The 21,898-nt window shown below is 42.2% G+C and overlaps 11 protein-coding genes across 11 annotated transcripts; 8 read left to right on the top strand and 3 right to left on the bottom strand.

The window, feature by feature from the left end:
* Window positions 1-171: 171 nt before the first annotated feature.
* On the top strand, window positions 172-1,758 carry FOA43_004521 (uncharacterized protein; the record flags this gene model as incomplete). Its single annotated transcript, XM_038924754.1, has 1 exon — window positions 172-1,758. One exon carries the CDS (start codon window positions 172-174, stop codon window positions 1,756-1,758), a length of 1,587 nt encoding a protein of 528 aa, XP_038780682.1.
* Window positions 1,759-1,976: 218 nt separating this feature from the next.
* FOA43_004522 (uncharacterized protein) lies at window positions 1,977-3,809 on the top strand (the record flags this gene model as incomplete). Its single annotated transcript, XM_038924755.1, has 1 exon — window positions 1,977-3,809. One exon carries the CDS (start codon window positions 1,977-1,979, stop codon window positions 3,807-3,809), a length of 1,833 nt encoding a protein of 610 aa, XP_038780683.1.
* Window positions 3,810-4,214: 405 nt separating this feature from the next.
* Window positions 4,215-5,498, top strand: FOA43_004523 (uncharacterized protein; the record flags this gene model as incomplete). The annotated part of the gene is made up of 1 exon (XM_038924756.1): window positions 4,215-5,498. One exon carries the CDS (start codon window positions 4,215-4,217, stop codon window positions 5,496-5,498), a length of 1,284 nt encoding a protein of 427 aa, XP_038780684.1.
* A 151-nt stretch (window positions 5,499-5,649) lies between these two features.
* On the top strand, window positions 5,650-6,711 carry MNN10 (alpha-1,6-mannosyltransferase; the record flags this gene model as incomplete). Its single annotated transcript, XM_038924757.1, has 2 exons — window positions 5,650-5,658; window positions 5,683-6,711. The coding sequence occupies 2 exons, from the start codon at window positions 5,650-5,652 to the stop codon at window positions 6,709-6,711; spliced, it is 1,038 nt and encodes a 345-aa protein (XP_038780685.1).
* A 1,075-nt stretch (window positions 6,712-7,786) lies between these two features.
* On the top strand, window positions 7,787-9,508 carry FOA43_004525 (uncharacterized protein; the record flags this gene model as incomplete). Its single annotated transcript, XM_038924758.1, has 1 exon — window positions 7,787-9,508. One exon carries the CDS (start codon window positions 7,787-7,789, stop codon window positions 9,506-9,508), a length of 1,722 nt encoding a protein of 573 aa, XP_038780686.1.
* Window positions 9,509-9,817: 309 nt separating this feature from the next.
* Window positions 9,818-13,708, top strand: FOA43_004526 (uncharacterized protein; the record flags this gene model as incomplete). Its single annotated transcript, XM_038924759.1, has 1 exon — window positions 9,818-13,708. The coding sequence occupies one exon, from the start codon at window positions 9,818-9,820 to the stop codon at window positions 13,706-13,708; it is 3,891 nt and encodes a 1,296-aa protein (XP_038780687.1).
* Window positions 13,709-13,733: 25 nt separating this feature from the next.
* On the bottom strand, window positions 13,734-16,619 carry FOA43_004527 (uncharacterized protein; the record flags this gene model as incomplete). The annotated part of the gene is made up of 1 exon (XM_038924760.1): window positions 13,734-16,619. One exon carries the CDS (start codon window positions 16,617-16,619, stop codon window positions 13,734-13,736), a length of 2,886 nt encoding a protein of 961 aa, XP_038780688.1.
* Window positions 16,620-16,870: 251 nt separating this feature from the next.
* On the top strand, window positions 16,871-18,808 carry FOA43_004528 (uncharacterized protein; the record flags this gene model as incomplete). The annotated part of the gene is made up of 1 exon (XM_038924761.1): window positions 16,871-18,808. The coding sequence occupies one exon, from the start codon at window positions 16,871-16,873 to the stop codon at window positions 18,806-18,808; it is 1,938 nt and encodes a 645-aa protein (XP_038780689.1).
* A 121-nt stretch (window positions 18,809-18,929) lies between these two features.
* FOA43_004529 (uncharacterized protein) lies at window positions 18,930-19,403 on the bottom strand (the record flags this gene model as incomplete). Its single annotated transcript, XM_038924762.1, has 1 exon — window positions 18,930-19,403. The coding sequence occupies one exon, from the start codon at window positions 19,401-19,403 to the stop codon at window positions 18,930-18,932; it is 474 nt and encodes a 157-aa protein (XP_038780690.1).
* A 395-nt stretch (window positions 19,404-19,798) lies between these two features.
* Window positions 19,799-20,893, top strand: FOA43_004530 (uncharacterized protein; the record flags this gene model as incomplete). Its single annotated transcript, XM_038924763.1, has 1 exon — window positions 19,799-20,893. The coding sequence occupies one exon, from the start codon at window positions 19,799-19,801 to the stop codon at window positions 20,891-20,893; it is 1,095 nt and encodes a 364-aa protein (XP_038780691.1).
* Window positions 20,894-20,946: 53 nt separating this feature from the next.
* On the bottom strand, window positions 20,947-21,858 carry ALI1 (Putative NADH-ubiquinone oxidoreductase 30.4 kDa subunit, mitochondrial; the record flags this gene model as incomplete). Its single annotated transcript, XM_038924764.1, has 1 exon — window positions 20,947-21,858. The coding sequence occupies one exon, from the start codon at window positions 21,856-21,858 to the stop codon at window positions 20,947-20,949; it is 912 nt and encodes a 303-aa protein (XP_038780692.1).
* Window positions 21,859-21,898: the final 40 nt, after the last annotated feature.

Below are 21,898 nucleotides of genomic sequence, written 5' to 3' on the forward strand. Positions count from 1 at the left end.
AAAATTATTTTTCCCTCAGTAATCCCATTTTGAAGAATCACTCCAGTTTTGGACGGGATTATAAATAGCTGAGGAAATCCCTGAAGATGAGAAAGGCAATCCCGTTGTGTGCGTGCTTGTATCACGCACCATTAATCTTATTTCTTTACTTCTTTTCCATTCAGGATTGCTATGACTTTCGACTCCAAGGAGCTCGACATTGAAAGTGGAGCTGCTGTCTCTAAGGGCGATGATGGGGACGATACTACTGGTAGAAAGGTGCCCGTCTATAGTGACGATATCCATCCTTATAATGAGCCAAAATCTCTGAAAATCTATCATCATACTATGAGGATGTTTCATGGAGAGACTCGTGGTGTTGATCGTGTTCCTGAAGAGGAAAAAACTCACTCTTCCGTTATGGGCCCCACCACATTGTGGTTTGCTATCAACATGGTTATCGCTGCATATGCTCTTGGTGCCCTTTCTTACCCTGTATTTAACTTAGACTTTGGCTCATCTGTTCTCACTGTGGTATTCTTTAATATCTTGGGTGCTCTACCTGTCGCTTTCTTCTCTATATTTGGTGCTCGTTTCGGTTTGAGACAGATGGTGATGTCCCGTTTCCTTATTGGTAACGTAGGCATGCGAATCTTTGCCCTATTTAACTGCGTCGCTTGTGTTGGCTGGGCCGCTGTCAATACGATGTCTTCTGCTCAGTTGTTACACATCGTCAACAATGGTGCTCTTCCTCCTTGGGCTGGTTGCGTCATTGTGATCGCTTTGACCATTTTTGTCTCCTTCTTTGGATATAATCTTATTCACGCTTATGAGAGATGGTCTTGGATCCCTAATACTATCTGTTTCATTGCAATCATTGCCCGCTTTGCTATGGCTCACGTCTTCAAAGCTGGTATACAAAATGCTGATGGTGAATGGGTTACTTGGGGTTCTGGCCCTACTCTTGCGGGAAATATCCTATCCTTCGGTGGTGCTGTCTTCGGTTATTCTGCTGGCTGGGCCACTTATGCTGCTGATTACACCACCTATATGCGCTCCAAAACGTCTTCTTGGAAGATTTTTCTTGGCGTTTTCGCCGGTGTTGTTGTATCTTTAAGTTTCACCGAGATCTTGGGTGCCGCTTGTATTACTGGTATCAAAACGAGTTCCACCTATGCGAAACTCTACGATGAGTACTCTGTTGGCGGTTTGATTTACGCAATTCTAGTACAGGATTCTCTTCACGGATTTGGTCAGTTCCTCTGTGTTCTATTGGCACTTTCTACTGTTTGCAACAACATCCCAAACATGTACTCTATCGCTTTGGGAGTGCAATCCATGTGGTCGCAGTTTGCAAAAGTTCCAAGAGTCGTTTGGACTGTTATTGGTAACGGCCTTATTTTGGCTATTTGCATCCCTGGCTACTATGATTTTGCAGAGGTGGTGGATAACTTCATGAATTTGATTGGTTATTATATCGCCATCTATATATCTGTTTCCTTGACGGAGCATTTTGTGTTTAGAAGAGGTTTTTCTGCTTACCACCCTGAAGATTACAAGGATATCACGAAGCTAAATCCGGGCTATGCAGGTGCCTTTTCCTTCTTCTGTGGTGTTGCTGGTGCCGTGCTAGGAATGAACCAGACCTGGTATCAGGGTGTTCTTGCTTCCAAGATCGGTGCTGATTCTGGAGATATTGGTTTTGAAGTGGCCAGTGGCTTTTCGTTTGTGAGCTATCTTATTTCCAGATCGATCGAGTTGAAGTATTTCGGACGTTAATTTATGTAATTACTGTAATCCCTAATTTAATGAGACAGCTTTCTTAGATGGATATTGAGCCCGGTGGGACCCGGAGGGACGCAGTGGGGTGGCCGAAGGATTTCTTTTCCTCGCCTCGCTGATAAGAAAAAGCGGAGACAATCTGGAGTCACTTATTTTCTGATCTTGCCTTTGTGTTCACGCCATTCTTCTTCTACTCTTGTGTGCAAAATAAACCAATGTCGTTTCTTGGAGGAAGCGAATGTGCTGCTAATGCGAATCCGTTGAGTCAGTTCTCTAAGCAATCTGCAGTAGATCATTCTCTCGAACAATCGGCCAGGCAGAGAACGATTGCTGATGTAGCAGGGAGACAGAGCAGGATCAGAGAACCTGTGATGATGAACCAGAGAGATCGTGAGCAAATGAACGAATTTATGGCAAACAATGGAGGAGGTCCAAAGATGGGATCATTCGACTTTCAGCCGATGGCAAAGGAGCTTGACATGATGAGAAGAGCGTCTCATCAAACACAGCAAGCACACCAGGCACAGCAAGCACACCAGGCACAGCAGATACAGCAGACACAGCAAGCACAAAGTGGACTGTCTGGACAGAACTCACAGTTGATGTATCAACCAATAACGAATCAAGAGCGTTCACAGCTCAACGAAGTTTCGGCCAAGAAAGGATTCTCGTGGTCCACTGAGTTTGTGGATACCAGTATGCAGAGCAAGCAAGAAAATAGTAATGTCAACGGCATGATACAGAGGCCTAGCATGATGACTAGAACTTCGGGGGGAATGATAGGTTTTCCAAGGAATTATAATATGCCCCTGAGAACAGCTCAGCAGCAAGAGCAAAACAACATTGGCCAAATACATAATCAGCGACATGACTTATCTGTAAGTTGGGAAGAATCGTTCAAGCTCATTGAAGAAGAGCAACAAAAAGGGGAAGAAAAGGCCGGAGTCGAACCCAAAGTGTCTAGTGTGGACCAAGCTTACAGCGAGCAAATGGAGACAGGTATCGATACGTCTGCAGAAGATGCTTTGAAACAAGAGGAAGACTATGAAGCAGCATGGGCCAAAGATTTTGAGAAGTATGCAGGAGGAAGAACAAACTATGGCGAGTACAAGTTCGCAGAGGACAACAAGTTTTTACATACTGATGGAGCGTATGAGATCGGATGTAAATTGATGGAAAGTGGAGCCAAATTGAGCGAGGCCGCATTAGCGTTTGAGGCTGCCGTTCATGATAATCCGCAGCATATTGATGCCTGGATGAAGTTAGGGCAAGTTCAAACACAAAATGAAAAAGAACTGGCTGGTATTTCTGCATTGGAGAAGTGTTTGGAGCTTTCTCCACAGAATCTCATCGCTCTTATGACATTAGCAATTTCCTATGTAAACGAGGGCTATGATAATGCTGCCTATGCTACATTAGAGCGGTGGATAGAGACAAAATATCCATCAGTGGTTCAGCAGGCGCACAAAGAGAACCCAGGAATTCACTCTGACGACAGATATACTCTTAACAAGCGAATCACGGAGTTGTTTCTTCGTGCTGCTCAACTATCTCCCAGTGGAGCCAATATGGATGCCGATGTTCAGACAGGTTTAGGAGTTCTTTTCTATTCAATGGAAGAGTATGATAAAACGCTTGACTGCTTTCGGGCAGCTATCAGATGCAATCCCAATGATGCTTTGAGCTGGAATAGACTTGGAGCATCGTTGGCGAACTCAAACAGACCAGAACAAGCCATAGAAGCATATACAAAGGCGCTACAATTGAATCCCAACTTTGTTAGAGCAAGATATAATTTGGGTGTGTCATTTATTAATATGGGTATGTTTAAGGATGCCGTGGATCATCTCTTAACGGGATTAAGCCTGCATGAAGTTGAAGAACCCGATGGTCATGGGGGTGCCAAATATGTGAATGACAGCAACCAGTCTACAAGTCTCATGGAAACATTGAAGAGGGCCTTCCTAGCTATGGATAGGAGGGACTTGGTTGAGGAAGTGAAGCCAGGAATGAATATTGAACAGTTCAGAAAAACTTACGGTATGTAGAATACAACACAGTCACGTGACCGATATATGGGTGAGGCTTTGAAATCTTTGAGGTGTTTCTTTTTCTTTCCGCGGTGTATCAACGAGAACCCTTAATAGACATGAATTCGGAACGGAACAGCAGTAAGAAGAAAGGAGCTTCCCTAAAATAGGAGAATCCTTAAGTTGAGAAGGAAGGAAGCCATTTTTTGGGCTCTAAAGCATCTGAAGCCAACTAAGGACCCAAAAGGCATATTATTTACTTGTATATTGAGAGTTCGGTTTAGTTGAAATAAATAATTACCTGCCGAATATGGAATCTATATCAGTAATAGTGAAAAGTTTTTTTGGAGGGCCCGTAAATAGTTGAGAGAAAAGGAGCTTAATACTCAGGATATTACTACAAAAGAGAAAATATCATCAATTATGGCACCAGGTACCCTATATACGTCTGAATTGGAGAGTCCAAATTGGTCAGCAAAGAAATTTGAGCCCGTTTTGCAGAAACAAATGCAATTGATCGGTACAGCTATTCGTGAACATCTTATGAATATCGATGAACAAGAACTGGATTCATTCTTTGTGTGTGATATTGGAGAATTGAAGAGACTTGTGAAAAAATGGAGAGAGAATTTACCAAGAATTGAGCCGTTTTATGCTGTTAAATGCAACAATGACAGAGAGCTTTTGAGAACTATGGCTGTAGAACTTGGATTAGGATTTGATTGTGCATCAAAGAATGAGATTCAAAATATATTGTCACTAGGAGTCAATCCATCTAGAATTATTTATGCCAATCCGTGCAAAGCAATTCCCCATATTAGATATGCCAAAGAGAAGGGAGTGGATCTTACTACTGTGGATAATATCGATGAACTGTATAAGATGAAACGGCTACATGAAGATTGCGGCCTACTTATCCGTATTTTGACAGATGATTCCACTTCAGCATGTCCACTTTCTGTTAAATTTGGTGCTTCTTTGGACTACGCAAAACAGATAGTCGATACCTGCAGCCAATTAAAGTTAAATCTTCGTGGTATAGCATTCCATGTTGGTTCTGGTTGCAAAAATTTCAACACCATAAAGAGTGCGGTGGCAGATTGCAAGAAAATGTTTGATTATGCAGCTACGAAGGGTTTCGAGCTTGATCTGCTAGACGTCGGTGGAGGCTTCTCTAAAGTTTCATTCCAGGAATCGAGTAAGATATTAAGAGATGCCATCGAGACTCATTTTCCCTTACAAACCTACGGTCACATGCAAATAATTTCCGAGTTGGGAAGATATCTTTCTTCTTCTTGCTTTACACTTGTTACCAATGTCATTGGAAAGAGATCCGACCATACCAAGGAGAGAATATATCTCAATGACGGTCTTTATGGTAATTTGAATTGCATATTATATGACCATCAAAAAGTTGAGCCGCGAATTTTAACTAGTAGGGGGGAATTCAAGTTCTTTGAGGATTACTTGGAGCAGCCTCCGCTACTATCTAATAAGAAGTATTCTATTTGGGGGCCTACGTGCGATGGATTGGACTGTATTACGCAGAAATGTGGGTTACCCTACGAGGTGCAAACGAGCGATTGGCTGTATTTCAAAGACATCGGTGCATACACTTCGGCCGCATCGACAAGCTTCAATGGATTTGAAGCTACAACAGAAAGTATTTATGTTGATAGTGAAGATCGGATATATATGTATAAGTAGACTACATAAATTCAGAATTCCATAATTCATTTAATTAATTCACAGCCGCGAATAAAGACAAAAAGAGATCTCGGTCAAATTCAAGTTCAAATTCAAATTCAAACACGTCAAATAACATCTCTTTTTCTTAAGCTATTTTCTTTTGCTAAGAATGACGGGAGTTAGCATTAGAGACAATCCAGAGAAATCAGGGGCAAAGAAGGAGGAGGAGTTGTCGGATGTCAAATTGGACAGCCCTTATGGATATGGATACTCTGAGAGTTTTAAGCCCAAGAAGGCTGGATTTCAATGGAGGTCACTCTCTATTAAAAGACTACTCGGTTTGTTGACTGTAATAATTTTGATATCAATTTTATCGGTGATACCGAACTTGTTAAAGCTTAAGAAGTCAAAGGTTGTTATTATTCTAGCGGCCAACGAAGGAGGGGGAGTTCAAAGATGGAAGACACCACAAGAATGGTCTGTGGAAAGGTCTTCCATAGCTAACAAAAAGGAGTATGCAGAAAAGCACGGCTATATTCTTACAATTAAAGACGTCTCGTTGAAAAGACGGTATAGCCACGAGTGGAGAGAGGGCTGGGAAAAAGTGGATATCTTGAAACAAACCATGAGACAATTCCCAGATGCCGAATGGTTCTGGTGGTTGGATTTATATACGTTTATTATGGAGCCGGAGGTGGATTTAGAGCAATACTTGTTGGATCATGTGGAAGACAAAACTTATAGGACTTTAGATCACTTCAATCCATTAAACATAGAAAAGGATCTCCCCTACGTTGACACACGCAAAGAACCAGTGGATCTGGTTCTTGCACAGGATTGTGGAGGTTTCAATTTGGGATCATTTTTTGTAAGAAGATCGCCATGGTCGGAACTCCTGCTGGATTTATGGTGGGATCCTGCCATGTATGATCAAATGCATATGAAATGGGAACATAAGGAACAAGATTGCCTTGAAGTGTTGTACTCAAAGATGGCATGGGTTCGTAATAGAATTGGCTTTGTTCCGTTAAGGGCCATCAACAGTTTTCCTCCAGGTGCTTGTTCCGACCAGAAGGATGATCCTAGGTACTTCTACAATGACAAAGAGCGTGACTTCGTGGTGAATATGGCTGGATGTAACTATGGAGACAGATCTTGTTGGGACGAGTACGAGTACTACAGAAAGCTTCAGAAGAAGTTCAGAGAGACGCCGTGGTATAGATTGTGGTAGTAGTAGTTGAGTAAGCAAAATATAATGTATAATTGATGCACCAATCTTTTTTTTCTGTGACCATCTTTTATGCAAGTTCGCGAGGACTATAAAATACTGAGCAGACTCTCTCTCCTTTGCATCCTTTTCCCTCTCTACTCTTCTTTCTGACACTTCCATACCCTTATGAGTAACAGAGACCTGTGTTGACTAAACAATAATTTCAGCAACGAGATGGACCAAGGAATGAGCCTAACGATCCAGAGCGAACGAGGTGTGCAGAAAACCCAAGGAATAAATCAGAGGAGGGGGATAACGTGAGTGTGGTGGAAACGCTTTGCGTTTCTCTTTTCTTTGAAAGATGAGAGTCATCATCTATGGTTTCGGGAAATCGGGCCGGCCCCCCTCCATAGTCGAAAATACAGCGGATGAATGAAAACACAATAGAGTCACATTATATCTATTCAATTCTACAAAAGGGGAAGTTTTTCCGTTATGATCCTTCTAACAGAATGAGAAGTGTAAACGGTAATGGCTCTTTCGGAACAAATTTTAAGAAGGTGACACAGCGTGACAGACAGATTCGGTTTGAACTGATGGTAAAAAGAAAGAACATCTGTACAATGCTGCATGCTAAAAGTTTGACATAATGCTAAAAACGTGGGGAACGTTTCTGATTCGTCAGTATTCTTTTGACAGCTGATAACGCTTTTCAGATAAACTCTGCCCATTAACTGTGGTTCACTTGGTCTAGTTTTGGTTAGCTATATTTTTGGTGAATGAGAGCCGATGGTAGCGGGAAACTCTCTTTTCATTTTGTTTTATCTTCCAAAGCGGGTGATAGAATGCAGCTAAAACATGAAAAGACAATGAAAGACGTTGCCTCATTATTATGAGTGCATTCGGAGGCAGCGTTCCGGTTGCTAAATACTTGGTTACGCATGTGCAAACGAACAATTGGATAACGCAACTTCTGAGTTGTATATGCTGTCAATCTTTCACCCAAGTCCGCTGGTATAAAAACTGGCCACTTCCCATAGAGATTGATTGAACAGAGATTCTTCTCTTCATTGAAGACAAAGATCATAAAACGATTATGAGTTCTCCAGACTTAGTTAATCCAAGTGACTCGGAGAATAGCGTGCACTCAAATGTGGATGAGCAACCCGGAGAAAAGAACTCTCCATATGACGATCTTACTTCAAAAAATGAAAGAAATGACGCTATCTATACCATTAAGGAGGTCTTACCAGACTGGGGCGGAAAGAAGTGGTATCGAGTTCGTCATATTCAGAAATTGAGTCTTATGATATTTATTATTTCCTTAACCTCAACAAATAACGGTTATGATGGTAGTATGTTCAACGGCCTTTATGCCATGAGCTCTTTTAACAATGCCATCGGTAACGTTAGTGGTGCTACTTTGGGAGCACTAACTAATGGTATGGTGTTCGGTTGCTTCATCACATTTCCCTTTGCCCAATGGATGATAGACAACCTTGGAAGAAAGATGTCCTTGCACATTGCGAATATTGTTATGGTTGTTGGTGTGATCATCCAAAGCTTTTCTGGGGCTTGGATTAAGAGTATGCCAGCTGACTACGCAAAGAAAGACATTTTTGGTATGTTGCTAGGTGCCAGAATCATTCTAGGTGCTGGAAACAACATTGGCGTTGTTGCTGCACCTACTTTGATTAGTGAATTGTCATATCCAACCCATAGAGATACTTGTACTACATTTTACAATTGTTGCTGGTATTTAGGAGCTACAATTGCCTCATGGGTGTCCTACGGTACGAGAAATATTCACAATGACTGGAGTTGGAGAGCAGTCACAGTTATTCAAGGATTATTCCCCTTGCTTCAAAGTTTATTGATTCCATTTCTTGTTGCAGAATCTCCAAGATATTTAATCTCAAAGGGTAAATTTGATCAGGCAAAGAGCGTTTTAAGAGAGTATCATGCAGGAAACGATCCAGAAGGTGAAGCATTGGTTGACTACGAGATGATGGAGATTCAGTTGGCAATTGATCAAGAAAGAGAAGTCTCGAAGCACTTTTCTTACAGAGATTTCATTAAGACTAAAGCAAACAAGAAGAGATTATGGCTTCTCGTCTGGACTGCCATTTTCATGCAATTGAGTGGCAATGGTCTTGTGTCGTATTATTTGGCCAAAGTGTTAGACTCTATTGGAATAACTTCAGAAAGCGAGCAGTTGGTTGTTAATGGTGGCTTGATGATCTATAACTTGGGAGTTTCTGTCCTCGTCGCTTTCTTCGTCATTCCTTATGTGAAAAGAAGACACGCATTCAATGCCTGCTTGATTGGAATGCTTATCTGCTATATTGTTTGGACAATTCTTTCTGCTATCAATCAGCAGAGAAACTTCAATGACAAACCGTTAGCTCAAGGTGTTCTTGCAATGATTTTCCTCTTTAATGCTTTCTACAATCTTGGTTTGAATGGACTACCTGCAACGTATATTACGGAGGTGCTACCATTCTCTCTAAGAGCTGGTGGTGTCAATCTTTTTCAGATTGTTCAACAAGTTGTGAGTGTTTATAATGGTTTCGTCAATTCCATTGCTATGGATGCTATTGAATGGAAATACTACATCGTATATTGCTGTTGGTTGGGAGTAGAATGTGTTGTTTGCTATTTCACCTTCATTGAGACTAGTGGAAGAACTTTGGAAGAGGTTGCTGAAATTCTTGGCGATGGATCTGCTGGAATGAGAGAGACCAGTGGTATTGCCGCTTTAGAAGCAGAACGTGGTCAAAGTAAGGAGATCAAAGCCAAGCATGTTGAGAATGCCTGAACGGAGATAGCTATGATAATTGTTTCCGATACTTGTCTTTATTTTTTAGGCGACCAAGTTTTTTTATTGCTTCATATTTATGTTTAAACGAATTGAAATGCTCTTCTTTGTAAGGCTCGGTAGATTATGGTAGCATAAATCTAAAGTTATAGTGCATATATAATGTAGAAGTTGAGGTGAAATAATGTTTAATTAATGCACAAATATTTTTCTGCCCTACGAAGTTCGCGAAGTTCTAAAAACTCAGCACACATAGAGAAAAAAGACCTTCACCTCCCTCTCTACTTCTTTATATTCCTTCCCCCCCTTATGAGCAACAACGACCCATACTGGCTTAACGATAATCTCAGCAACGAGATGGATTCATTGAATGTTCCAGATTCTCTGGAACCTTTAAACAGTAATAACAATGAGTCCCCTGCCGACTCGGACAATTTTCCTACTATAGATGAGAGTTACTTGAACCTTGACTTGAAACCACAACAAGGCTCGTCCGATTTTAATGCCCCGATGAATACAAATATGAATATGAATATGAATATTGGTATGGATGAAACAAATCAGGGAATGCAGGGAATGAACCAGGGACTGAACCAGGGACTGAACCAGGGGATGAACCAGGGTATCAATCAGGGAATGAACCAGGGTATCAATCAGGGAATGAACCAAGGTATTAATCAGGGGATGAACTTGAATCAAGGGAGGGACCAAGGGATGCAGGAAATGCAAGGGATGGGATATTCACCACAGCAACAGGCTCAGCAATTTTCTCATCCACCTCAAAGACAGGCATCTGTGCCACAACAAACACCCGAACTACAGTCACAACAGTCCCAGCAGCAATACAATGAAAACAATCGAAAAGCAGCAATGGCTAAGTTTATGGCGTTGACCCCGGATCAGCGAAAGAGGCTTATTGAGAGACAGAGGATATATGAGCAGTCAAATGCCAAACAGCAGCAAATGCGTAGAAACGTTCAAAGTCAGTCACAACAAAACCAGAGACAACAGCAGCAAAGATTTCATAAATTGCAACAAGAACAACAAATCCAACAGACACAACCGATACCACAGGTCCAACAGGTGTCACAGACACAACAGGTACCACAAGCACAACAAGGTGCCCAGTTTGATCGTAAGATGTCGAACTCATCTGAGAGATCTATGCCTGGTGCTATCAATAGTCCTTATTCTGGCCAATATATGAGCCCACGAATGGACAGGAGCAGCCAGGGATCGCAGACACCCCAGTCGGCTGCAAATCAGGATAAAATTTCGGCCGTTCAAAGTTCTGAGAATCCTCAAGGAGCGCATTCTCACCCGACTCCAGAACAACAGAGAATCTTTCAACAACAGATGCATCAGCAATTTGGTCCGCAGAATGTGGAGAAGTTCCTTACGATTTTGGAGGAGTTTATGGCTCACCGTGGTACTCCATTACCAGATAAGTATCCAGTAATCAACGGCAAGCGAATGAACCTATTTTTAGTCTACTTCATGGTGTCGAACATGGGTGGTTTTGTCCGGGCTTTGAGGTCAGGAAAAGTTGCATTTATTGCAAGTAAGTTGGGGCTCGATCCTAACAACAAGCAAATCTTAACTGACTTCATCCAAATGTACAACAAATCGTTGTTTCAGTTTGAGCAGTTTGCAAGCTCGCCACAAGGTATGAAGGAACTTGCCATTAGACGCCAACAGCTCCAGGCACAATCTCTGCAAGGCCCACAGCAGCTGCAGACACAATCTCTGCAAGGCACACAGCAGCTAAAAGCACAATCTTTGCAAGGTCCACAGCAAAATCAGATACAGCAGCAGCAGATACAGCAGCAGCAGATGCATCAGCAACAGTTACAACAGCAGCAGCTACATCAGCAACAGTTGCAACAACAACAACAACAACAGCAGCAACAACAACAGCAACAACAACAGCAACAACAACAACAGCAACAGTTGCATCAACAACAGCTACATCAGCAGCAATTGCATCAACAACAGCTACATCAGCAACAGTTGCATCAACAACAACAGCAGCAGATACAGCAGCAGCAGATGCATCAGCAACAGTTACAACAACAGCAGCAACAACAACAGCAGCAACAGCAGCAGCAGCCTATTCGCCGCACATCACAACCACAGTCTCAGGCTCAACTTCCTCTGCAACCCCAACTTCCTTCCCAGCATTCTACTCCTGCATCGGCCACTTCTCCAGCTATACACCCGGCTGGTCCTTCACAAGGAGAAACTCCTGGGGTAGCTGCTTTGGGACCACAGCCTCAACAAACAGCTCCCGTGGGATCTTTACCTTCTGGAAATCTTTCTGCAGGCTCTGCAAGCTCTGCACGCACAGAACCGCTTGCCAACCCTAATGGTTCAAACGCTCGGAAACGTGGTCCTGATTTTATTCGAAACTACGTGCCTCACAATAGTCTCGTAGAAAAGACGGCAGGATACAACTTGGAGGCCTTAGAGTCTTATGGGGAGCAGTTAGATCGTCTCAGACCCGTATTTCTTTACTTCCCGGAGTTGGGCCAGGTCAGTATCCATGCTCTAACCCTAGCGTTAGCATCAAACATGGACTCAGAAATAAATGTTGCTCTTAATGTGTTACTTATTGTCACGTCAGAAGCTTCTGTTTCACTCTCATTGGATCATTGCATGGATCTTATGGATAATTTATCTGCGTTGGCTATTGATATCATCCAGTGCTTGCAAACCGGTCAGTACGACAGACGCAATCAGCGCTCTGAACAGTGTACGAAACTTCCAAAGGCCCATAAATCCCTTATTGACAGCGTCTTTGACAAGTATAAAGGCTTGTATACAAAGGAGGGAGAGGACAGATTGGTTAATTTAGACTCATTTACCTCTCAGGAGCTGAAGACGCCACCATCTACTGATGCGGAAGCAGAAACTAAGCATTGCAATAATGAGTCTTTGAAAGCTGACTCCGAGTCCCTTAGTAGCGGTTCAGAATCGGAAGCTGAGGCATCTTCTGATACAAGTGCAACATCTGTGACTTATAGGGAAAGCCCTGAAAGGAAGTTTTCTTTGCCAAATTACTTGGAGTTATTGCATGGATTTCGCGACGAGACTGAGGACTACGAACGTGGAGTGCATACAAGGACATATCAAAACAGGAAGTTGATGCTCGTTGAGGAGCTCAGCACAATATCGATGATTTTGCGTAATCTTTCTTTTAGTAATGACGGCAAGGCGTGGTTCAACAACACTATTATGGCGACCAACGAACGCTTTTTGGATTATATTGTTAAGTTGATTGAGGCCATTGGTACCGATCCTGATGCGTTTATGCTATCTCGAAAGAGATTGTGCTTCATGAAGGACACACTTATCATTTTGGCAAACATTTCACACGCCTTAGACGTTCGCTCGGAAAGAGAGCTATTTCTTATTGTTTCTCTATGTCTTTCCTTTGCATCTAAACAGACAAAGGAAGACAAGGAGGCTGGATTTTTGACCACTCCTGTAGATCCGATTATTAACAAGTATCATATGCATGCTGTGGATGCTCTTTCGAAGATTCTGTGTGGTTCTGGAAACAATAAGCAGATGTTGGCGTCTATCCTCTACGGGGACACGTCAGATTCCGAGCTCTTCAAATGGATTAAGGAGTTTGCAGAGACGGACAATATGTCTGATGGTTCTATGGCTGTGAAACTTTTCTCTTTTCTGATTTCAACGATTCCGTTGGAACATCTTCATATGGGAATAGAACCGTTTAACAACAAGTTACCAAGCTGTCTTGAAGCATTACTGGGATGCCTGGTTCTTGTTGAGGTGTTAAGAAGTGAAGACTTCACGCGGAATGTTGCGTTGGATATTCTCATGGCTCCAGAGATGATAGGAAACGGATTGGTTCACTTGGCATTTGTGTATGCGGCAATTTATGTGAACACCAATTTTGAAACTAAGATTCAACATGCATACATATCCAGTAAATGCTCTCAGTTGGTGAACACGCTAATTAAAGATGCAATGGATTATAGCGAGGATCACCACACGGTGGATAAAGACTTAAATAAGCTTAGCAGTCTTTCCACATTTTTTACCAACGACAATAATCTGATGGGAGTGCTGGTTACCCCCAATGTTCCTTCAGAAATTACTGTTCAAGCGGTAGAAGCAGCTAAACTGATGTCACGATTGAGAGGCCTTGACAAAAATTCTCATAAATATTGATATGTGCCTATATTATGTACTAAACTTACTTACTATTTTCCACCTTTCTTGTAAAAAACGCTACCACTTTCCGGGCAGCCTCATGGCCAATGATCTTGGCAAGATTGTCGACGGACATCTGACTCAAACTGTACAAGTTTCTGACCTTACCTATTACAAGCAGATAGTTGACTGAGTCAATACCAGGAATATTCTGTATAAGATCGATGGAAGCATCGTTGAAGAATGCTTGCTTATCGAACATAGGATTGAGGCCAGCATTTATAGCATCAGAGACATCCGGCTCACTTTGACTCATCTTTAACTCTTTGAAGACTTTGGCAGTCTCAAAAGGAGAGCTTGCCCAAATGATCTTTAGGGACGGATACGAAGTGAGAAGCACCATGAGTTTTAGTTGCAAGTCTCGTTGCACGTAGCTATTCTCAGAATTCGTAGAAGGCATAAGAACACCGTTCTTAAAGGTGGTAAAGGGCTGCAGAGAAAACGACTTACCCTCTTCGAACTCAATTAAAAGTACCGGAATCTCGTAATGCCGGAACATCTGTTCACATTGCTGATAAAGTCGACCGCCTTTGAGCGAGCTAATGAGATCGGGCACCGACTTCCTTTCGACACAAATTTTGGGAGAGAGAATATAATCACCCACTGTTAGCAAACAAGGAATAACATTCAATCCAGAAAGATAACAGAGAAAGGGAAGATGAGACCTGAATTCCCTCATATCCACAATAACCTTAGTCTTAGGAATTGCACGGGTTCCACCCCCGGCAATTCTAGTGTTTGTTTCAACCTCTGGGGCAAACTTAGCCAATTCATCCTCATCAGTAGAGAATACTTTAGGCATGTTGGCCTTTTCTCTTATGAGTTTAGTAAATGCATCCTTCTCATGCTTGATATCATTGAGATACTTCTGTTCCTCGACAGACCCCCCATAATACATGAAGTAGCAATTAGCCCTTTGAAGCATTCTTCTAGGAGCTTGGTACAGTTCAACTTTACGAATAAAGCCGAGGTTAGGCTCATAGAGAATAATATAGGAAGGCATAAGCTCTTCAAGAAGCAAGTCTTTGGACTTCGAATTGAATTGCTCAATGATTAGTTGATCGGATCGGTCGATAAACCGATAGTCGAGAGTATTCATCATATCGGAAACAGACGATTCGTCCGAACTATCCGAAGAATCACTGTTATCATCCATATTAACTTCTGATTCCAATTCCAGCACCATAGCTTCATTTACGCCCTCTCCCAAATCAGTTCCAAGGTCTTTATTCAACAACCGATCGTGGGCAGCTATAATGGAGCCCCCACGAGTTCTCCTTCTTTTTGAAGAAAACTGCTTTTGCCTGAGAAATGTCTTAGAGATGTTAAGCTTGTCCTCTTCGTCATTTGTGGAATCCTTCATAGTCTTTTCCACTTCATTTAAACCTCTTTGCATTTTCAAACTACTAGATCCCGCGCCATAAGCAAATGCCATATAATGTCTAAGGCTATGAACCATCAATTTACGACCACTGAACACCTTCTGACCACTGGGAAGCCTGAACTCCTTGGTATTGGCCAAATATTGACGTAGCTGATGACAGGTATGATAACTAGAACACATAATAAGGGTGGGACCATCCTCAGAAGAATTACGAGACATTTTGTCACTGTCAATATCAGCCAATATCAGTGACAACTGTTCCCATTTCGGTTGCTCCTCAAGCAGATATGTGGATCCTTCTGCTTCAGCTTCACCATCCGAATCTGAATCTTTAATTTTATCAAAGATCCTTGCCTTGGCACATGCTATCATAGCCATGGATTCATCTAACATTAACCAAGTAGCTAAATTCTTACTGCTGCGCGTAATGGAGGGCTTGTTAGCGTCCACTATGGAGTTCAACTCTTGATAAAACTCCACACAATCCCTGTCCAAGAGGTGCTCAAGCAAAGTTTTTAAAGTTCCAAGATCAAACACAATTTGTCGAGTAGTGTAGGAAACACGATGCCAAACAGACTCCAATCCACTACGAATACTCTGGATAAAGTTCTCGTCCAAAGCGTTGTCCATAGACCAATATTCCGATACCACCTCCGGATTATTTCGACGCAATTCGCCAATGAGAGCCTCGATACATGCCAAAAGAGCATTCTGAATTTTCTCTGTATAGGAGGACATCTTTACACGAACCTCAGTAACAGTATTAGTTGTATCTTTTCTCTTAGTTCTTAAAGAACTTGTTACATCTACATGAAAACGAGGCCATAACATGGCCTTTTCAAGTTTCAAAAATCGTAATTTGGTCGTCAATGGCTGGAAACCAATACTGAATCGCTCAGGATCATCAGAGACAGCTTTAATAAACCCCCACTTGTTCTTGCGACGATACAAGTTTACCACAAAGCGATCTGCCGAGTAATCACGGACTCTATCGGCATGCAAGATCACCAATCCGGTGACTGTATCTGTATCAACAACTTCAGCAAGAAAATCTGTGACAAGAATCCTATTTGTCACAGAAATAACGCCACCTTCGGCGTATACCGCCCTTCTTTTATCAGCAGTAGTAGTCTCACCACCACCAACAACATGAAAAGTTGTCGCAGCAGACTGAGTGGCTTCTTGAGCCTCTTCCAACCAGGCCAACTCCATTAAATCCTCACCCAATTTGAAGTTCTCAAACTCAGATGCATTGATGAGAAAGACGAGAGACTTTTTATCGGTCTTACTGGATGATGCACTGAGAAGATGAAGAAGATTCGCCACTATTCTACCTAGACCAAGACCTCGGCCGAGAATCAGTAGTCCATCTTCACCCAAAAGTTGCTGAACTATTTCTTGCTGGTATTGTAAGGTCAAAGAAGTGACGATACTCAGACAACTATCTGAATCGTCATTTTGCGTTACAGGCAGCGTCTCAGTCATAATTGAAGAAGCGTGAATGCAGTATTATACGCTAGGGTGAGAGAAAGCCTTAGCTCGTTTCCTTCATGCATCCTTACACCTTTGACTAATAATCGCTGCCATTCCGAGAACTAAAATTTTTTTTCTTAGGAGCGACTAAGTCCCCCCCCCCACTGAGAGAGAGGGAGAGGAAAAACCATGGAAAATCGATCTGATATATAATTTCCCTTCTACTACAGCAAGCCTTATTTCTTTGAAAGAGTAACCAACAGATGTCAGTTAGAATTACGGATAAGATTGGGACGCTCTCTGAAGATGAGCCGTTCTTCTCGTTCGAGTTTTTCCCTCCTAAAACTGAACATGGTACGAGAAACTTATATGCTCGTTTGGGCCGTATGTCCCTTATGGGTCCTTTATTCGTTACAGTTACGTGGGGTGCCGGTGGAACTACACTAAGAAAGAGTATGGACTTGGCAATTACGTGTCAGAAAGAATTGGGGCTTACTACCTGCTTACACCTAACATGTACCAACACTACCAAGAAGGTCATCGATGACACATTAAGGAAGGCCAAGGAGAACGGCATTTGTAATATCTTGGCACTTCGTGGAGATCCTCCACGGGGCAGCAGTTTGAGTCATGACTGTGGAGATTTCGAACATGCAGTGGATTTGGTTAGGTACATTAGACAGCAGTATGGAGACTATTTCTGTATTGGTGTGGCCGGCTACCCCGAGGGTCATGCAGATGGTTTCTATGACCAATCACAGAACCCAACAAAGGATATGCCCTACTTGGTTGATAAAATTAACGCAGGTGCCGATTTTGTTATGACTCAATTGTTCTTTGATGTAGATAGCTACTTAAAGTTTGACAAGTTGCTTCGTTCACAGAGTGATCTCGTCAATAAGAGAATCACCGTGATACCGGGATTGATGCCCATTAACAGTTACAACGTTTTCCAAAGAGCCACCAAACTTTCCCATGCAAGTATACCTGATTCTGTATTGGATAGATTCCCTGAAGATATTCAGGTTGATGACGATAAGGTGAAGGAAATCGGAGTTACTATTATCAACGAGATGATCGCTGAAATACACGAAAAGACTGGTGGCAAAACCAAAGGATTCCATTTTTATACACTGAATTTAGAGAAGTCTATCGCTCAGATTGTGAATCAGTCGTCGATTTTGAATAAGGTTGTGGAGAAGAAGGAGAAAGAAGTTGAAGAATGCGTCAGCGAATCTTCTGATGAAGATATAGATGATAGTACAACTACAGCAAAACGTGCTGCATACATGAGTCGGTTCAAACAGCCAACAAATCAGATTATTGTGGATTCCAAGAAGAATCCGGTCAAGTCCGCCAAAATGGGTACTCCAGCACGTCGTAGATCGTCTTCTTCTCAATTCCGGAAGATCATGTCGATTTCCTCGGGCCATGGCACTATGGGTAAAGATGCAACATGGGATGACCATCCTAACGGAAGGTTTGGTGATACCAGATCCCCGGCCTACGGTGCCTCAGTTTATGGACCTTCTCTAAGTGTGACCTCGAAGAAGGCTTACGAGTTGTGGGGACATCCAACAAGTTTGGATGACATTTCTCAAGTGTTCGTGAATTATTTGAGTCGGAAAGTCGACTCTATACCTTGGAACGAGATGAGTATAAGTCCAGAAACTGCATTGATTCAGGAACAGTTGATCCAGTTGAACAAACATCATAGATTTACCATGTCTTCTCAACCTGCCAGCAACTGCTCAAAATCCAACGATAAAATATTTGGATGGGGACCTGCACATGGATACGTTTACCAGAAGGCTTATGTGGAGATGTTTATAAGCAAAGAAGACTGGGAAAAGAGACTAGTGCCAAAATTGAAGGTCAATCCGAATATTAGCTACTATGTGGCCGACAACAAGGACTATTTTGAATCGAGCATGAAGCCTCAGGATACTAACTGTATCACATGGGGTGTTTTTCCTGATCGACAGATCGTCCAGACTACTATCGTGGGTGAAGATTCCTTTAGAGCATGGAAAGAAGAAGGATTCGAGATCTGGAGAGAATGGATGCTGTTGTATCTCAAGGGATCGCCTTCGGCAAACCTTATTCAAAAGGTTTTAGATACCTACGTCTTAACTACGATTGTCCATCATGATTACCCAGACGTTGGAGCATTGTGGGATCTATTGTTGGATGAAGATTGAATAGAGAAATGAATAAGATGCTCAGAATGCTTCAGTTATGCAAGACTCTTCAACGTTTACGCCTATTTTATATAGAAACATATGTAACCTATTTAATGCATCTTCAGAGCATACGTATCCACTATCCTTTGTAGTTTATTTCCTTCTTGAGCCTGGACAATTCTCTTTCGTATAGCTGGAAGTTCATGCGGTCTATTTCTCCACCAAGATATTCTGTATTGAGGTTTGTTAATTGGAGGCAGTCGAAAGTGACGGTAGTAAGTCCCTCTTTTACTATAAGCTTCGACCCAAGAGGCACCGGATAAAGCGAGTTATTGGCATGCAAGAACTTCAAAGATTCAAACTCGAAGCCGTAGCATATACTGCCAATGGCGTCCTGCAATGTTAACTTGAAAAACCGACGATTAGGATTGATAGAAAGATCATCATCACGTGATTCAGAGTCAGGCGATGTGTAGTCGGTAGCGTTGGTGGTATTCTCGACATCAACTGCACGAATGACCCGATCAACGGAAGTGACATGCTGAGTATCAGCAAAGGAAGTATTGATATCTATGAGCTGAGTTAGAGTTTCGATGTAACGGATATTGGACATTGAGATGTCTCTGATTGCAACAATCTGGAACAAGATATTTCTATCGAGGGACCAGGAGTAATTAGCTGCATTGCTCGAGACCTCTCTAGGCAAGAATTGCACCAGGTAGTTTTTGTAGCTGGGATTAGTATCTGAAAAATTGAGCGACGATCGTTGTTTGAAGATATCCTGAGCAAGCATGGAGTACAGAAACGGATTATAATGGTGTACTCTACTTACTTGATGCGCACGACGCCAATCTGTAGGAGAGAGAAAATTGGCAACAAATAATTTGTAGCGAAACTTACCCGGTCGGTTCGCGGTCGAACGAGTTGATAAATACAAGCCAATGGAATAAAGCATCCACAAGAGAGCTAGCTACGAGCGATTCCATAACACAAGCGATTTTAATCGTCATGCCGCGTCTAGAAGAGTGGGAAATCAAAAAGTATTGGCAGATCTTCTGTGGTTTGAAGCCCGATGATAACAGACTAAGCAAGGAGCAGCTTGACCCTGTTTTCAAGAACTCTCACTTACCGGAGGAAATACTGTCGCAAATATGGGACTTGGCAGATATTGATAAAGACCTGGAGTTGGATTTCGAGGAATTTTGCATAGCAATGAGGATTATTTTTGATATGGTGAACGGAAATATCAAAGTGGTTCCAGAATCACTACCGGGATGGCTTATTCCTGGATCTAAAAGAAGTTTAATTGGAGGAGATGATAGTAGTGATAGTGCTGCAAACAACGGCAGTGATAGTGACGATGATGTCTCACTCAGCGATGATTTTGATTGGTACATATCTCCCACGGACAAGTCAACCTATGAGACTGTCTACAATGCATCGTGCGATCGTTTTGGTCGAATCAGCTTCAACTCGTTGAACGACTTATACAAGACGTTGGAAAAAGTGCCAGCAACGGATGCCTCATCTGCTTGGAACCTTGTGAATCCGAAACAGTCGGAAAATATTGATAGGGATCAGTGTATGGTGTTTTTACATATTCTCAATCAGAGATCACATGGGAGAAGGGTGCCTAGATCAGTTCCCTCATCATTGAGAGCGACATTTTCTAAAGAGCAGCCTGAATATGACATTACGTCACACCAGGCAGATGTTAAACCGCAAAAACCGATTGTGAACGGACGTTTTGCCTCTTCATATTTGAAGAAAATGGGAGTCTCCAGTGGCTCGAACACGGATGATCTTGAAAATACAAACGACAAAGATTGGGAAGAAGTGAAACTTAGAAGAGAACTTAAAGAACTTACGGACACTTTAGACAGAGTAGAGAAGGCCAAGAAAGGTAAGAGCAATAAGCTCAGTATGGCCAAATATGAGTATGAGCAGTTGCTTAAGTATAAAGAGAGTCAATTGAAGGAGCTTGGGAAGAATAGCGATTTAAGGGTGGCCAGAGAGAGTATTAAGGGGATAGAAGGACAGATTCAACAGTTAAAAGAGTTTTTTGAAGTTGAAAGGAATGAGTTAATAGAAGTAAACAAATAAGATAATATACTTACTGATTTACCTAATAAATAAATGAATAAATAATATAACGCTCATTTCTTTCCCTTCTTCTTATCCTCTTCCTCCTCAATTTCAGGCTTTGGCAACTTAAAGTCAGCAGGAGTAACGTCGACACCGTCTCCAACTTGATCCCAAACAGAAGATCCTACACTGAAGTTTCTCCATGCTTGAGTCATTTCCAAAGGCTCGTAGACAATTCTTCTTTTCTCTGCATCGTATCGAACTTCTGTATAACCGGTGGTAGGAAAATCCTTTCTAAGTGGATGACCTTCGAAACCATAATCAGTCAAGATTCTTCTCAAATCCGGGTGTTCCTCAAAGAAAATACCATAGAGATCATAAGTCTCTCTCTCAAACCAGTTACATCCAGGCCACACCGGAACCAGACTTGGCACAGGACTCACCTCGGAAGCATATGTTTTGATTCTAATTCTAGAGTTAAATCTCACAGAGAGCAAGTCATACATAACGTCGAATCTGTTGTGTTTTGTAGGATAATCGGCTGCAGTAACGTCCATACATGCCTTGAATTGTGCTGAAGTGTGATCCCTGAGAAAAACTCCCACCGGTCTCAAACCAGAAGGAGCAACGTACACCGTAAGCTCATCTTTCCACACGGAAAACTGCTGAATAAACTTTGGCATACAACCCATTATGTATCTACCGAACTTGTGTAGCTCTTCGCTCTGCTCTTTGTATTTATCCTTTGGGTCAACAATTGGTCTATGAAGATCAATCGTGGATGGCCGTGGCAGGCCTCTTGGATTGGGTAAGTCTTCATAAGTAGGTTCATTGCTGGAAGGCTTACTTGCAGCCCGAGCACCAGTGGTGGTGGCTGCTGCTGCTGCTGCTGCTGCCGCTTTAGTGGCAACAACTGCACCAGTCGTAAATCCTCTAACACAAATCAATCGCTTGCCAAAAATCGTACTGATTCGACTCAACATCACGTCTTTTGCTCCTTATAATAACACAAACAAGGATGAA

Source organism: Brettanomyces nanus, chromosome 4, assembly GCF_011074865.1.
Source record: "Brettanomyces nanus chromosome 4, complete sequence".
NCBI classification, from domain to species: Eukaryota; Fungi; Ascomycota; class Pichiomycetes; order Pichiales; family Pichiaceae; genus Brettanomyces; species Brettanomyces nanus.